Genomic DNA, 18,047 nt, shown 5'->3' with positions numbered 1-18,047 from the left:
AACAGTATATTTTGATCCTCATTCAAGCTCCATAGTCCTCTCTCTGAATGTGGATAGCATTTTTCATCCCAAGCCTATTGGAATTGCACTGGATCACTATATTGCTGAGAAGAGCCAAGTCAATTGTAATTGATCATCACACAAACTTGCTGTTCTCCATTTTTGCTCACTTCACTCAGTTTATGTAAGTCTTTCCAGGCTTTTCTAAAGTCAGCCTGTTCATCATCCTTTGTAGAAATATAAGACATTATATTACATTGTATTATATATTCTATTACATATAAGATAACATATATTCTATTACACATAACATAACATATAACATAATTTATTTAGCTAACCTTTTAATTGCTCTCATTGACTAAATATAATCCAAATACCTAGTCTAGCTTTTATGAATTTATTGACCTATTACCTCCTTACCTTTCTAACCTGACCTCCAATTGATGGGCGTCTTCTCAATTTTCAATTCCTTGCCACCACAAAAATAGCTGCAACAAACATTTTTGCACATATAGGTCCTTTTCACTTTTTTTTAAATCTTTTTGGGATATAGACATAGTAATGACACTGCTATTTCGAAGGCTATGCACAGTCTTTGGGGTATAGTTCCCAATTGCTCTCTAGCCTGGCTAGATCAGTTCACAACTCTGCCAACAATGCCTTAGTGTCCCAATTTTCCCACATCCCCTCCAGCATTTATTATTTTTTTTCTGTCATCTTAGCCAATCTGACAGGTGTGAGGTGGTACCTCAAAGTGGTTTTAATTTGCATTTCTCTAATCAATAGTGATTTAGAGCATTTTTTCAGATTATTATAAATGGCTTTAATTTATTCATCTGAAAACTGCCTGTTCATATCCTTTGACCATTTATCATTTGGGAAATGACTTGTATTCTTATAAATTTGACTCAATTCTCTCTATCTATATCAGAAAAAATGTTCTCTAGCTTTCTGCTTCAAGGACTAGAGTTTTAATCTCAATTCTCTCATCACTGTGATGATGCTGGTCAAGACACTTAACCTTTCTGGATCTCTCGTTCCTCCTCTGTAAAAAGACAACTGAATTAAATTAGCTATAAGGTGTCTTCCATCTCCTTGTTCATGACCCCCTTGAACCTATAAATTATGGGAGATACAAAAAGTGCCAGATGTCTGTCCCTGGCCACAAAGAGCTTAAATTCCATTCTGACAAATTATAAATCTTCTGTTTTTATTTCCTCCAAGATGCTTACAGTGCCACTAAAAGGTCATTCTCATACTCCTTGGAGAAGGAAGCCAAAGCATGGAGCTGACAGTTCATTTTTCTCAAGGTCACAGCAAATCAGGAAGTACAGAGAGCCAAGAATAGAAGCCAGGAGTCCTGCCTTCCAGCCCCCCTTGAAGGAGAGGGGACAGTCAGAGGGCCAAAGCAGGTGGAGGGGCAGGAACACTCACAGGCTTTCTGCTCTGGGTTTCTTATTTATAGGATAATCTCATCCAGCCACTTTGCCAAGACCTGTTCTTGGAGAGGGGCAAAAAAAATAGCTTTAGAGGAGCAGTTGAAACCAAGCTGATTAATCAGCTCAATTAAGAAAGATTTTAAGTTAGTAATTTCTATTTATTTAGCTGCTGCCTTAGTTTCCATATTGCCAGGGATGAGGTAACTTAATGTGGCTTTGCCCAAGTTCTACAAGGTGTTGGTTGGGGAAGTTACAGTTGCAATGTTTGTGTTTGGAGTTGCAGTGTGTAACAGCTAGTTTAAGGTTTCACTCAACTTTCACTCCATCTTCCTGCCTATCCTATCCCTTCACATGCTCTAATCTTCCCTATGGGTTAAAGATCTGAACTCCTAAAAAATATGGGTGGGTGATGGGTGACATTTTTGTGTGAGAGTTTTCTTTTTCATGTGTTTTTTTCACTTACCTGTGACCAAAGAGATGCTAGGGAGGAATCTGAGGATCTGTCCAGAGTATAGGGAAGGAGAAGGAAGTGGGACTTAGTGGTAGAAGGAACTTTAGACAACATTTACTTCAGCCTCTTCATTTTGCATATAGGGAAGCTGAGGCCCAGGGAAATTCAGTGTCTTGCCCAGTAATATCACTCAGAGAAGAATGGAAAGGAAGAAGGGAAGGAAGGAGGGACAGGATTCATTAAACTGATTTTAGACCTATGGCCTGATTTCTCTTTTCTTGCTGTCTGATTTTGTTTGGAGGAGTCTACTCAAAAATGCATGCTAAAGGGAAATTCTGTAGAAAGTTTTGGCAATTCCAGCAATAAGCTGAAAGGATATTCTCCCTCCTACAGCTCTACCCACCATTACAGCTATTACATTGAACAATTAAAAAAGAAGACAAAAACACTCATATCAGATATGCATAGTTTAGCAAAAACAGATTCCTGCCCAGATCAAAAAATACATTATCTTATTTTGCATTTTAAACCTCCGGCTAGGAAGCAGGTCACCTGCTTTTCAAAAAGTGAGTTTCTGGAATTGTAGTTTATCATTGAATTGATCAGAGTTGTTTTTCTTTATATGTCGTTGGTTTGTATATGTTATTCTCCTAGTTGACTTCTCTCTGTTGACAGATAAGGGAATTGAGGAATGAAGCTTTGCCCCAGACTTGAAAGTTCCTATCTTAATCCAACTCTGATCCCATAGACACTTAGAATCATAAAACCTGATAGTAGAAAAAACAATGGATTTCCTTCTCACCTTAAATCTTAGATGATCTACAAAAGTTATCTAGTCTGAAGAGGGATTCTCTTTACATAGTGCCAAAAACAAGTAATCAAAGACCACTGCTTTAAGGTCTCTGGTGATGGGGAAAATAACTACTCCCTGAAGTTCAGTATTTCTTCTAAATTGTCTCATTGATCATCTCTGATTATCAGGAAGGTTTTCTTTATATCCAACTCTAGAATTTCTTTCCATTGATCCTACTTCATAGGTTATATAAGATGTAATATATTGACCTAAAAGGTCAATAATCAACTCCCTCCACTTTACACATAAGGAAAATCCAACACAAAGAAATTAAAGCATTTTGTCCAAAGACTCACAAATAAATAGCAGGTTGCAAGGTCAGGATTCTAAGTCTGATCCCTCTTCAGTATAACAGCTCTTTAGTACTTAAAGATTATGACCAAATTTATTGAGTCAATACTCCTCCACAAGTAAACTATGCCTGAAACACAGTAAATACTTAGTAAGTACTTTCTGATTGATCAAATATTCACAGTTCTTTAGGCCAGTTTCCATAAAGCATAGTCTTCATTCTTATTACCCTCCTTTGGATATGTCTTATAGTTTGTCATGCACAGCCCAGAACTGAACCCAGTGTTCTAGCTGTGGTCTGACCATGACATAGCGTAGCAGAATTATAGTGTCCCCTGTCCTGGACACTGTGCTTCTCTCTATTCATTCAGCCTGATTCAGCATCAGCTCTTTGGACTTTTGTGTCATGCTTTGGGCTCACGTTGAAGTTTAGCTCTAGCACCATCCCAGTATCTCTTGGATCACAGTATTACCTAAATATCCTAAAGCTGATCTTTTCCATACTTCTCATCATGGGCAGAAATGGATCATGAAATAGAATAAGGATAGGGTGTGGGATTATAGAAGAGGGCCTTGGTGAGATTTTTCTTCCCCATAGTTTGGAGCTGTGTGAGTGTGGGTTGGGTGGAATCTAGGGGAAAAGAGGGTAAACCCAAACCATACCTTCCTTCACCCTAGGATCTCCTGCAGAATTCCCCCAATTCCATGACAGGAGTCTCCAATAACCCCCAGGGCATTGTAGTACCAGCCTCAGCACTCCAGCAAGGCAACATTGCAATGACAACAGTCAACTCACAAGTTGTTTCAGGTGAGTAACAAAAGGGAAGAGGAAACGGTATAGTCTAAAGACATGTGAGATTCCTTGGAATAAGAACTGAGTTTGGAGGTAAGGATGGGGAGCTTCAGCAGATTACAGACTATTCTCTAGGTTTGAGAGGGGAGGTTAGATCTCAGTTTAGAGAGGGAACTGAAGTCCATTTACAGCATTTTTCTGTGTCATTCATTCACTCCTGAACTGTTCATTATCTGACTAGAAAGGGGCTTAAACCCAGCAGTCTTCAGGTACTTCCTGATAAGGAGATACTCTCTAACCTGCCTTTGGTTTGAACTTCGTATTCACTATGCAGGCAGCCCTGTTGGCAGTATTGCCAAATTTCCTCAAACCTCACATCAGTTTTGGAGAAACTGGGAGATAAATCCCATGGAACCCCAGTGAAGATGGTTATAGCCAGGAAGGAGGGGCTTTTCCCCAAATGGCCTATTGACTATAAAGTTTCCCCCATCTGACTTCCCCTTTAACATCCTACTCCAGGTTGAGCTCCCTCATCTTAGCTCTCTGAGCCCTGCTATCTTTAGGCTTCCCCAATGAATCCTGTAGATTTATAATTTTCCAGGATAGTGTCAATAGTGGGCATGAACACTCAAGAATTGGGCTAAAGGCTCTCCATGTAAATACAGGGTAGGCTCAGGGATCTAAAAGAATAGCTATGTTTGAGGAGAGAAGCACACTGCTGGTGATATAAAGTCCGTTTTCATTCCAGGTGGAGCCTTGTACCAGCCAGTTACCATGGTAACTTCCCAGGGTCAGGTGGTCACCCAAGCAATCCCCCAGGGAGCTATCCAGATCCAAAACACACAGGTAAGTTAAGGGAGAGAAGAGAAGCTATCTGTGGACCTTCTTAAAAAATAATTAAGTGAAGCTGCCTCAGTGGGATGGGGAGGAGAGGGGGGGGGTGCACAGGTTGGGTACAAATGAGGATTAGGCTGACAATTTCAAAGGGACAGATGTACATTTACATAGTATTTGCATGTTCACTCCATCCCCAGAAAACTGTTCCCCAAGGAAATCAAAACTTCTCTTCCCCTACTACCTTCTTCCATCCCCAGGCCCTGTTATTTCATTCCACTTTATTTGTATTTTTCCTGACTAACCTACCATCTTGACCTAAAGTGGGAAAATCTTGTTTACTAGAAAAGTCCCCAGAAGCCTTTGCTCCCTACTCCGAAAAGTAGCCTAGATAGAAAGGAAAAGCAAGGTCCTATGTGAGCAAGGTGAATGGAAGCTGCTAAAAGATGGAGATAGCCATGCAATTTGGGGATGATGGGGGGAGGGGAGCATTGTCAAGTAATTGGGATTGGATCATTTTCCTGTAGGGTCATTTGAGGCCAAAGCCAGAGTTCTGAATGATCTCAGCTGTGAAGCCCTGTCTAATCCAGGTCCAGCCCTCTGCATTCTTCCTGTGTCACCAGAGGGATGCAGCGGGTGCTGTTCACCATTCCCTCCCCTTCCCTCTCTTGGGAATCTGTCTGGAAAAGCTTATATGTCTTGTATTTTGCAGTGCAAGACTTGATTGGATTTGAGGTTTGTCTGCTGGTGTTTTTTCTCAGCTCCATTATCCTTCCTCCTCACCCCTTTTGCTAGAGTTAGAAGCAGGGGCCCCTAAGGAGAAGCTGCCTGGCCATTTCCTTACACATCAATCCCCTTTGTCCTATAAGCCTTCCTCACCCTCACTTCCCCTGTTACCTAGGGAGACAGGCTGTGCTACTGGTTAAGCCAGGAAACACTGGCCTGGCTCCAGAGGGAAGAGAGGGTTGAGGTAGAGGGAGGGACAGGAAACTGACAGGTCTCCTTCCTTTTACCTCTGGCCTCCAACCAGCTAGCCTACATGTCCACAACGGTGCTTTCATTTGGGCACAGCCCTTCCTGCTCTTCCTAGATTTTGTGCTAAACTTGAAGAAGACACGGACTTGAATTAATACTGCTTTATGTGTACTCTCCTGTGCCCCAGGAATCCCCTCCCATCTCAATCAGGTCATCCATCTTTCCTTTCTTATTTTCAAACATTTATTAATTAGTAAACATTTATTATGTGCCAGATACTATGCTAAGCACTGAATTTACTAAATATTTATTAAGCACCAAATTTGTGCAAAGTTCTGCCCTTTTAGATGTTCTATCTCTGTTCTTCTACGATCTTGGAATACTTCACTTGTAAAATGGAAGGGATGAACTAGACAGTGTTTATTTAAATGATCCTTTTATCCCCCTCTTTAGCTCTTCTCTTGCTCCCTTTTCCACAACCCCCATCTCTGCCATATTTTAGTCAACTGGACAAGTCCTCGGTTAAGTGGGTCTCTGGCAGAGAGAGTCCTGGCCCTTTGAAGAGAAGCTGAGCTGAGTTGGGGGGAATCCTAAGACTTTAAGGAATGAGAGGAGGAGCTTCCTGATCTAAAAGTTTTATGCCTCTGTTTTCATTTGGTATAGAATATAAAAATCACTGGGGACCTGACACTGCAGTGCTACAGAAATACCCTTGAGCCCATTTTTCAGGGCAACTCTCAGTCAATAGCCTTCCTTGCTCAACCTGGACCCCTCTTCGTATGCTATTTCTACTTGGATATAAAAAGAGGGCTCAGATGGGGGAGCCCTTCATATGGAAAACTTCTTGAAGGTTGGAGTTTTGCATAACCAGCAATATTCCAGGACAGCTCAATCATGTCATTTGTAATTCCTACCAGCAGCCCCATTACACTCTATCACCAAACAGAATACTGGGAGAATCAAGCCCAATGCAAATCTTTATTCCTAGCAGCATGTGCCCTGGATTCTAGTCTGTCTCCTTTCCTGTCCTGTTGAACTGAGTTGAACTGCCTGTTAGAAAACTTGAAAAGTCCTTTTTATCTTTTCTTTTGACACTAATTTGGCATCTTAGGACCTCAGTTCACATTATGCATCTTTTACTTCTATGTGACTTGATCTATTTTTATAAATTCCTTTGTCTCCATAGACTTCTCTTTTTTCATTTTTAACATAAAGGGGTTGGACTAGATAGTTTCTAAAGCTCCCTTTTCTTTTACTGATATTGTTTATCTATGATCCTAAGCAGTTCAGAAATCTTCTGTGTACTAGAAAAGTTACCACCAGTGCAAAATCCCAAAGGAAAAGAAGTCAAGACATCTTACTTAGGAAGGTACTAATACAGATGCAGATCCTGCCTTTGATACTTAGTACCTATGAAACCTTAAAGAAATAACCTGGATCTCAGTTTCCTCATCTGGAAAATAAAGGGGCTGGACCAGATGGACTCCAAAGTCCATCCTAGTTTTAGATCTATCAAATCTATTATCCTAAAACAGTGACCAGTTACTACTCCACAGGAGTCCATGATGAAATATGCCTACTTCCTGACAGTGAGGTGATAGACTCATAGTTGAGTCATATATTTTTTGGAACTAGTTAATGAAGAAATTTGTTTTGTTTGACTTATGCATTACAAAACCTGGGGTATTTTGAGGGAGTTGGGTTGAGTTTTGTCTTTTGGTAATGAAAATAGTACGAGGTAGATTTTTAAAAATAGATTTTTACTTATTGAAAAAGTTAAATTAATTTTTTAACTCTATGATCCCAGGATTTCCCAGAACTCTCAGAAATGGAATACTATCCATTTCTGTTGCCTGTTGCTTCACTACCCCCATTCTGCCCAACACTCTCAATATAATTTCTGCAAAAAATCCTGGATAAGAGAAGAGGAGGATAAGAAGGAAAAGGGACCGCCAAGCTCTACCCCAGGGAGTGTACCACCTTCTAAACTTTCTGTCTAACAGGTTTATCTCTTTCAGCATTGTCTAGTCTGAGATCAGTTCTGTGGTAGAGTGTTTTATCTCTTCCTGATCTTTCTCTATTATATGTTTCCACCCAGAAGTTTTCCACCCCCTCACTTCTTAGTGAGGGGAGTCAGATATCAACCTGAAATATTATTGTTCACTCATCACAACCAGCATGACTAAGCAAATGACTAAATGCTACCTCTACTTCCTTTCCTTTTAGATGATTAAGGGCCAAGACTGATCTGCTTCCTGGGAGCCCTTTAAAATGGGAAGGAGGGAGACAATTTTTAAAAATAAAAGAAATTTTCTTCCCAGCTAGTTTTGTGAATGGAGTAGGGAGGAAAAAATGCCTACTTGATTGTGATGACTCCTTCACTGAATCCTTCCTCATGAACCAGGGAGCACACCAGCAGGGCCCAAACACTGAGCAGGCTAGCAATGATAGATTGTTGATTGTTGTCTTTTGTTCTCAAAGAGTACCAAGATGACATTACCTTGATGGAGTCAAGGATTAGCAAAAGATTGTACATCTTTCTCTCAGGATCTGCCTTGCTAAACTGAGGGTCCTAGGAGGCATATCACCAGAATATTCTACTCCTCCCCTCCCTAATGAATCCCTAATGAATTTTTTTTTTGTTCCTATTGTTAGCCTGGACTTCAACCTCATATCCTTTTGTCCAGGAGGAAAGGTCAAGGTTAATTTGAACTTTTTTTTTTTTTTTTGTCATAAAAACTTACTGCTTTTCTGTCAAGGCATGGTAGAATTTGCCTTGGTGGAGGAGGTATTTACAGTGGTGCAATTTTTTTTAAACCCTGAAGCTCTGGAAAAAAAGTACTTTGGGCAATAAAAAAGAAAGTGAAGGGACAGAGGTGACAGGAATCTGAGGCCTATGAAACTGAATCAGGGTACTTGGATTTATTCACTTGGACAAGGCCCTGGAATTTCTCTGGAGTTGTCTGAACCTCCCAGAATCCTCCATAATGTCACTACTAGCCTCCAGCTTGAGAAAATCCTTTCCCTCAAAGGAAGCAGTACCTTGCCCCAGTGCCAGGCAGGTATAGGTGGGATGGGCAGTGAACACTTAATTCTTAGAGCATCATTGGTTCTGAAATCTCAGAAACACTTTAACATTCAAGTTTATGAGGTTGGAAATATTCCTTCCCACTTTGTAGAAAGAGAAGCTGAGGCACAGAAAAGTTAAATGATTTGTTTAAAATCACTTTATGGATTAGCCCTACCTGGTCTTCTAGTCCAGCCCTCTCATTTTACAGGTAAGGAAGCTGAGGCCCAGAGAGGATAAATAATCTGCAAGATCACTTTGCCCCCAGAAATGGCCAAACTGAGATAAAAACTCAGGTCCTGAGATTCCAAGTTCAGCTCTCTTATCTCACACTGTTTCCCTTTCTGATAGCCAGGGACACTTCTCATTCTTCGATTCTTATCTTATCTTCCTATCCTCCAATTTCCTTTCTTCCTGATTCCTTGATTAGCTTTTTGAACCTTTGAGGAGTTCTGGGATCCAAAAACAATCTCTTTCCTTTCCCCTACACTATCTCCACCTCATGTAGATAACACATTCTTCACTGCATCTAAATGAGATTTGGACTCTTTAGTTAATAGGGAGTTTGGGGACCACAAGGGTAGGGGCACAAATCTGGCCAAAGGCCTTTTCCAATGCCAGCACAATGTATGCAGCCCCAGTCTTTATATCATAGTCTGGGCCAGAGGGAGCCCTCCCTGCCTGGCATGGGGCTGGAGCCTGATGTTTTATTCATACTGAAGGAATGTTTTGATGAAACCTGGGGAAAAGAGGAGTGGGTGGTGGTGGAGATTTTCAAGTTGATGTTTCAGTAAGTTTTTTGAAGCCTCAAACTCCCTGCTTCTTTCCTCATATGCATCCTGTCCTCTCCCTCCTCCCCATCTACTTTCCTTTATCATCATTAGACACATCTTTGTTTATCACTTGCTATGTGCAGGGCAATCTTGTCCTGAGTCCAGTTTTCCTATACTGCTGGAGTAAACAAGCAAAGATACTTCCAGAGAGTTAGATAAGTTATACCAGTTATTCATCCCAGATTTTCTAGAGAGTCCTGATGTTTAAAAAAAAAAAAAAAAAAAAAAGGAAAATAACTTTAAATGAGACTCTACAAAAGAAATAGAAGTTCTCAAGTTTGCTTTGGAAAATATGGCAACTTGTGTCTCAAAGATCCAGAGACAGGGGCAAGGTGGGGAAGAGCTCTAATGGGAGAAATTCCTCCTTCCTGGATTTGCCTATTTTCCCTCCCAGTTCCTACACAGAGTAGGACAGTCTTCTCCACAGAGGAAGCACTGATGATGTCTCAGGAGCCCAGAACACACTTGTTTCCCTGGAACAATAAAGCACTGATGATAGTTCCTTTGCCACCCAGTAAGCAAATGTTTTAAGTCTCCCTGGGCCCTTCTGCCACATGAGGTAGGAGCAGGAGATCCTTCTAGTCTTACTAGGACAAAAGACAGATTCTGCAGATTCTACAAATTTTCCCCCCTTTCCCCCCTTTCTCTCTTTCTGCATATTTTCCCTTCTTTTTAACTTGAAGAAATTGATATTATGGGAGAAGAAGAGGGGGAGTTGGAGGGAGGGTGACTATTCCATCATGGGGACATGAGCAGGTAGTGCAGGAGAATGGGTCAGGAAAGGGAGCTGGCTTTGTATGCCTACCATCACCATGGCAACAGGTCCTTCGCTCCCTGTGTGGCTGCTGATGCGGCTTTTCTCTCCACCTGCCCTGAAGGTTAACCTTGACCTCACCTCCCTCCTGGACAACGAGGATAAGAAGTCCAAGAACAAAAGGGGAGTCCTACCCAAGCACGCCACCAACATAATGCGTTCCTGGCTCTTCCAGCACCTCATGGTGAGTGTGAAGTCTGTGGGTGGAGGGGAAGGAATGAACACCAGTGAACTAGCCCTTTTTGTCATTCTCAGGTTCTCTGAGAAGGAGCAACTTTAAAGAGAATCTGTTTCTAGGGATGTTCTCTCTTGTGAGTCAGGCCAGAGGAGAAAGGATGATTTAAGCAATGGTAGTGTTATCTTAAGTAAAAGTCCCACAAGGTCCATTTCAAAAGTCCTAGATCTAGATCTGAAAGGGACCATAGAGGCTGTGTTTAACCCCATCATTTTGTAGATGAGGAAACTGAAGCCCAGAGAAATTAAAGTGACTGCCCCAAATCACAAAGTTAGTAAATCAGACCCAGTCCTTGAACCCAGATCCCCTAACCCCAGTGACTTTTCTACTACAACACACAACGTCTGAACAAACCTTCCAGCTTTCCTTCTAACCTAACTTGTAACCTTAAGTCATTTATCCCATTTGATCCATAACTTCCTCATCTGCAAAATGAAAATAACCTATCCCATTAGATTGTTGTGGGGACCCAATGAAAAGTATTTAAAAGGCATTTATACAAATGTAGGGTGTAGTAGCAAGATACTGAACTGTATGGAGATCTTTGATCTGAAAATAACATTTTCCCTTCTTCCCTTCATCATTTTCCCTTCCTTTCCCATGTACCCCTAAGGAAAGACAACAGTATCAACAGTTTCCCCAACCAAGCTTCTTTTTCAACTGAGAAAAGCCTCAGTGCATTGAGTAGAGGGCTTTCTGTGCCCGTCTTCCTTCTGTTTTAGGACAGCCAAATGCTCATTGCCCTGTAGAACATACACACAGCTGTGGAGGCTTTGTTTGCCTAAGAAGAATTCAAGTTAGTTATTAGGAATGACTTGAGGGGGGTAAGACCCTAGTGCATCTTATTCAGACAGACATCTGTGGAGATTTTAAAGCAAAGGGTAAATGATTCTGTCTGCACCTGTAGGTCGGGGTATGGAATACAGGGATGGTTGGACTCTATTGTCCCTTTGTAAATCCTATAATTCTAGAAATGGTTTGTCAGTCTGCATAAATATGGATGAGCAGAATGCCAGTGTAAGTATTGGAGGAGGAAACAAAAGAAGATCTTTGATTAAAGAAAAGGATCCAGGAGATAAGTTGGTTGGCAAATGCAGAAAAACTGGTGTGTCCAAGAAAGCAAGTAAGCATCTTAATCTGGGAATGGCCTAGTAGTTGGAACTTGAATTAACCATTTTTAGGGTATAAAAGACAGAAAGCATGACAGGGGCCAATTTTTAACAATATATTTTGAAAACATATACCTTTTTAGGTTCATAAAATTCCATCTCATTACTACTTTGAGATACTCCCTTTACCTTTTTTCTTAGGTAGCTTCTCTTCCCTTGAAGTTCACTCAATCTATATCTACCCATTTTATACATACCCACACCCCCCACACCCCCCCACACACACCCCCCACACACAGAGTGAGCTCTGTGCTTGGCTCATAGGTGTTCTCTTCTTCCCAAACTAAGGGATTTCAAAATATATATATTGAAACTACCTCAAATGCCCTTGCCTTTAGATTGCTCATGCTCGTTTCCTATGACCTACTCCTTCCCCACCTCAGCTACAATAGAGAGAGGTCATACTCTTGATCTTGCTGTCACCTACAAATGCCAAACTTCCATATTTATGAACTCTGAAATTCACTTCCATTCCCTAGACCCCTTAGTTCTTTCTCAGGCTATCATCCCTGCACTGATTACTTTCTTCTCTGTTCTCCATTCTGAAATCTTAGTGAACCAAATCAATTCTACACTGTGCTGTTTTCTTGAATCTCTTGTCCCATTATGCTGTTGCCAGTCTTGCTTTGACATTCCACAGTTCTGAATTATTCCCACCACCTGAGAACCTATTCACATGTTGACAAATGAAGCCAGAGATAAATTGTGCTGACTAGTCCTACTAAAAATTTCTATTATGTAATTTCAACTGGGTCTTCATTGCTACAAGGCAATCCTTTTACACTTCCTTAATTGACTTACTATCCCACTCATCACAACTCTTTTTTATCACTCCTCAAATGTGCTTTCTCCTTCCCCTTTCAACTAAAAATATTGTCTCATAGTTCACTGGAGAAAAAAAAAAAAAAAGAAGGAAGCCATTTACTGGATTTCCCCTTCTCACTTCCTTGTCATACCTGTCAGATGCCTCCTGACACAGTCCCCACCTTTACCCTGTCTCACATAATGAATTGGCTTTTCTTCTTGATAAGAAATATCTCTGTACATGTACAAGTGACCAACCCTACTGCATCCCAGCTTTTCCAACAGATTGTCCCCTCTATTACCCCTATTGTCATTTCAATCTTTCCTTGTCTATTGCCTGCTTTCCTGGAGTCTACAATCTTACCTTTGTCTCCCACATCCTCAAAAAATACCTCCTTGATTTATCCATCTCTGTTAACTGCTATACTATATCTTTCCTTCTTTTAGCAAAATTCATTGTCTACAGCAAATCATCCACTTTTCTTCCTCTTACTTTCCTGCTAACTCTTTGCAATCTGACTTCTGACCTCATCATTCAAAAAAACTGCTCATTTCAAAGATACTGATAATTTCTTTTTTTTTTTTTTAATTTTTTAATGATTTCCCCCAGTTACATTTTTTTTTTTCTTTTCTTTTCTTTTTTCCTGAGGCTGGGGTTAAGTGACTTGCCTAGGGTCACACAGCTAGGAAGTGTTAAGTGTCTGAGACCAGATTTGAACTCGTCCTCCTGAATTCAGGGCTGATGCTCTATCCACTGCGCCACCTAGCTGCCCTGCCCCCAGTTACATTCAAAACAATTTTTTTTTACATTTGTTTTTAAGATTTTTGAGTGCTAGGTTCTTCCCCTTATCTCCACTCACAATTAAGAAATCATATGTGAAATTATGCAAAACATTTCCATAAAAATCAAGCTGTGAAGGAAAACATAGATCTCCCACCTTAATGAAAATAAAAACCTTCAAGAAAAATTAAGTTAAAAAGAAAAAGATAGAGAAAGAGAAAATGCTTAAATCTGTATTCAGACACAATCAGTTCCTCCTCTGGGTATAGATAAGATTTTTGTCATTAAGTCCTTCAGAGTGGTTGTGGATAACTGTGTGGATGAGAAAAACAAAGTCATTTACATCTGGTCATCTCAGAACATGGCTATTACTCTGTGGACAATCATTTCACTTTGTTCATGGAGGACTTTTCAGGTTTTTTTGTTTGTTTGTTTGTTTTTCCCTGAGAGCATTCTGGTCCTCATTTCCAGAGAACAGTAATATTCCGTCACAAATACATACTATGATTTATTGATCCATTCCTCAATTTGTAGGCATCTCCTCAATTCTCCATCCCCCTCCTCTTTTTTTTTTTTTTTTTCCCTGAGAAGAGAGCTGCTATAAATATTTTTTTGTACATATAGGTCATTTTCCTTTGCTCATTTGTTTGTTTTTCTCTTCCCCCCCAAAAAAAAAAAATCTCTTTTGGTATTCATGCCTAGTAGTGTTGTTGTAAGATCAAAGGATATGCATGAATTTATAGCCTATGGGCACAGATCATATCGTTTCATCATTTATCAATTGAGGCCTGGCTCTTGTTTTTTGACTCAGTTCCCTCTAAGTTTGAAAAATGAGGCCTTATCAGAGAAACTTGCTTCGAAATTTTTTTTACACTTACCATTGCTAATTGTATTTCCCCTCCACACACACATTTATTCTCTCTCTCCTTTCACCCAGTCCCCTTCTCAAAAGTGTTTTGCTATTGACCATTCCCTCCCCCAACATGACCTCTCTTTTATCACCCTCGCTCCTTCTCATATCCTATTCCCCTCCTATTTTCCTGCAGGGTAAAATAGATTTCTGTACTCCCTATTGAGTATGTATATTTCCTATTTGAGCCAATTCTGATAATAGTTAGGTTTACTCACTCACCTCCTCCCTCTCTTCCCCTCCACTGTAAAAGCTTTTTCTTGCCTCTTTTTTTTGGGGGGGGGGGCAGGGAGGGGACAGGTAATTTGCACCATTTCACTTCTCCCTTTACTTTTCTCTCAGTACATTCTTCTTTCACTTCTTAATTTCATCATTTTTTAAAAAAGATATTAGATACTGATAATTTCTTAACTGCTATATCTGATGACCTTTTCTCAGTCCTCATTCTTCCTTGGACATTGTGGCTCACCATCTTCTCCTTGATAACTATTCTCTCTAGGTTTTCAGGATACTATTTTGTTTTCTTTGAGACTATTCCTCTGGCTCCTTTGATATATACCGATTCCCTTCCTAATTTTTGCAAACACATCTAAAAAATTGCCCGAAAAAAATCATCACTAGATCCCATCATCCCTACTCATCATCACTCTCCACATTTCTGTTTCTCAACCAAACTTTTTTCAAAAGCCATTCCTTTATTTTTTTCCCTTTCACTTTTTTCTAAATCCCTTTCAATAGGATTGTATGCATCTTCATTCTATTGAAACTACTCTCTCCAAAATTAGCAACGATTTTCTAATTGCCTAATCTAATGGCCTTTCTCATCCCCATCCTTTTTAACCTCTCAGCAGTATTTGACACTGTTAATCATCTCCTTGGATGCTCTATCCTCTCTGGCTTTTCATGACACTGCTCACCCTAGGCTTTCTTTCTATCTGATAACTCCCTCACACTCTCTTCTGCTAGTTTTTCATCCATGTCACACACACTAACTATGAATAAGTCCTTTTCCTTGTATCATAATGAGTGTAATAGGTAAATCCCATGTTATACTTACTATGGATGTTTCACAAAGCTATATCCAAAACTGAAAAATCCCTACCTTCACCCAAGTTCATAACCTAGTTGTTACCCTCAGCTCCTTACTTTTCTCTCCCCACACCCATTCAATCTGTTGCCAAAGCCTGTCAGTTTTGCATTTGAAATCTTTCTCATATACTTCCCCAACACCTTTTTTGTAGGCCATCATTACTTCACACCTGTCCTATTGCAACAGCCTGCTGGTTAGTCTCTCTCTTTAAAGTCTCTCTTTGTTCTAGTTCATTCTCAACTAGCTGTCAAATTGATCTTCCTAATGTAGTCATGCATTAAGCATGACCATTAGAGTTAATCATGTCACACTTTCCCCTCTCCCCTAATCAGTAAATGTCAGTGGATCCCTATCTTTTCCATTATCAAATATAATGTATTATTTGGCGTTCAAGCACTTTAGAAAACAGGCTTCCTCCTACCTTTCCAGTTTTCTTTTACTTTACTCACTCTCACATTCTCTGCAGTCCAGTGATACTGGCCCTTCTGTCATTCCTTGAACAAAACACTATCTTTCAACTGCCAATATTTTCATTGTCTGTCTCCTATAACTGGAATTTTCTTCCTTTTCATTTCAGCCTCTTGGATGCCTTGTGCTCCTCTAAGTCCTATCTAAAATACTCCAGAAAAAACTTTTCCAATCCACTTTAATGCTAGTAACTTCCCTCTATGGATCATCTCCAATTTATTCTGCATACATTTTTGTGGACATAGTTACTTGCATATTTTCTCTCACATTAGACTGAAGTTCCTTGAGAGTAGGAACTCTTTTTGCCCTTCTTTGTTTCTCCAGTACTTACTAAACTCTGCCTGGCACATAATAGGTGCTTAATAAATGTTTATTTACTGACTAACAATGACAGAAAATTTTCCTCTTCATGGAGTTCTAATATTTATCTTGTAATAAGCCAATTCTTATGTGTTGGGGTGGAGACACAAAGCCAAGACTAATACAGGAAAATCTTGAAATTAGAACCGGGAGATTCTAATTAGAATTGAGTATATACAGCATGCATTTTGAAGTCAACCAAAGATGAGAAGACTTTTTAGTGAGGGCATCAATAGCTCTATGAATTAATGTATTAGATAGAAGAGAAGACTCTTGACTAGGATTTTAAGGCTCTCCCATCTGATAACTTGTTAATTCTATATCTGTGATTTTATATTAGGATAATGTCAGTGTACCCCCATACATTGTGCACATAGATTGAAAAAAACAACCATAGCCACTGGTCTTTCACTTGTAGGGATTAGGATTTCATTGCTCTCTTACTGTGGGACAGAGAATGCTAATAATTAGCCACCTGAAGATACATTAGCGTTAAAAGGAAGACTAGCCATGATGCCTGCACTCTAGCCCTCTAGTCCCCATTGTTTCCTCTGGCCTATGTTCCCTGGATATTCCAGCCTGATGCTATGCCATATTCAGCTACTTGTAGTTTCTCATATACGACTCTTATCTTTGGTTAAATTCTTGGATTAAGTTCAGTGGGTCACCCAATTTCTCCCAGACTTGTTGGGCTGTTGCCCTGTATATCTAGAGGTATCCTCAGATTTATAAGCTGTTGGAATCTGGAACTATTCCCCAAAAAGCTATTAAACTATACTCTTTTATATACTGCTATTATGTTTGTACTCCCAAAAGATAAAAAAATAGAAAAATATGTGTACAAAAATATTCTAGCAGCTCTTTTTGAAGTGACAAAAAATTGGAAATTAAGGCACCGTCTACCAATTGAGGAATAGCTGAATGTAAGTTATGAATCTTATGTAATACCATTGTGGTATAAAAAATGATGAAGGGGATGATTTTTGAAAAACATGAGAAGACTTTGATTAATTAATGCAAAGTGAAATGAGAACCAGGAAAACAATTTCTACAATAACAACAATATTGTAAAGTTTATCAACTTTGAAAGAGTTGTAATTCTGATCATTGATTGACCAGAACTCCAAAGGACTTACAATAAAACATACTACTTATCTTCACATAGAGAGATTTAGAATGCAAATTGAAGTTTCATTTCATTTCTCTTCTTTTTCTTCTTTTTGACATGGTTAAATATGAAAATATGTTTTTCATGACACTACATATTTGTAATGGGTTTTGTTTTTCCTATCTTTTCAATGGATGGAGGAGAGGGAGAGAGAGAATTTTTAACTGAAAAAAAAAAAAATCAGCCTTTTGTGTTCACCTACCGATGGGGAAAAGGAAAAGAGAAAGCTCTGGAAGATAGTTCTTTTGTTCTCTTTCCTTCTCTACCTCCCCCATACCTTTTCTCGGTTATCTTTATTTTAAAATAAGACTAATGGCAGTTCCAATGGTCTTGTGATGGAGAAAGCCATCTGTACCTACAGAGAGGATTATGTGGATCATCACATATTATTTTCACTTTTTTTGTTGTTGTTTGCTTGCATTTTGTTTTCTTTCTCATTTTTATTCTTTTTGATCTGATTTTTCTTGTGTATCATGATAATTGTGGAGATATATATATAAGAATTGTACATGTTTAACATATATTGGATTTCTTGCCATGGGGGGTATAAAAAAATTTGGAACACAAGATTTTGCAAGTATGAATGTTGAAAACTATATGCATATGTAAAATAAAAAGCTTTAAAAATGAGGCAAATGATTGAGAGACCATGTAAAGGAATTTTTGTGCTAATGAAATAAGATTGAGTATGTGCATGCCCATGTGAACA

At 39.5% G+C, this 18,047-nt stretch overlaps 1 protein-coding gene across 2 annotated transcripts in view; it reads left to right on the top strand.

Annotated features, from left to right (window-relative positions):
- Positions 1–18,047, top strand: part of PKNOX2 (PBX/knotted 1 homeobox 2) — a 346,585-nt gene that overhangs the window by 308,079 nt on the left and 20,459 nt on the right. For both annotated transcript variants that reach the window (XM_074303895.1, XM_074303894.1), the window contains 3 exons: positions 3,716–3,845; positions 4,579–4,676; positions 10,418–10,537. In XM_074303895.1, coding sequence (XP_074159996.1) covers positions 3,716–3,845; positions 4,579–4,676; positions 10,418–10,537 — 348 coding nt within the window. The remainder of the gene's footprint in view (positions 1–3,715; positions 3,846–4,578; positions 4,677–10,417; positions 10,538–18,047) is intronic.

Source organism: Sminthopsis crassicaudata, chromosome 3, assembly GCF_048593235.1.
Source record: "Sminthopsis crassicaudata isolate SCR6 chromosome 3, ASM4859323v1, whole genome shotgun sequence".
NCBI classification, from domain to species: Eukaryota; Metazoa; Chordata; class Mammalia; order Dasyuromorphia; family Dasyuridae; genus Sminthopsis; species Sminthopsis crassicaudata.
The sequence above is the reverse complement of the archived record's forward strand: the minus strand, read 5'-3'. Positions and strand labels throughout refer to the sequence as shown.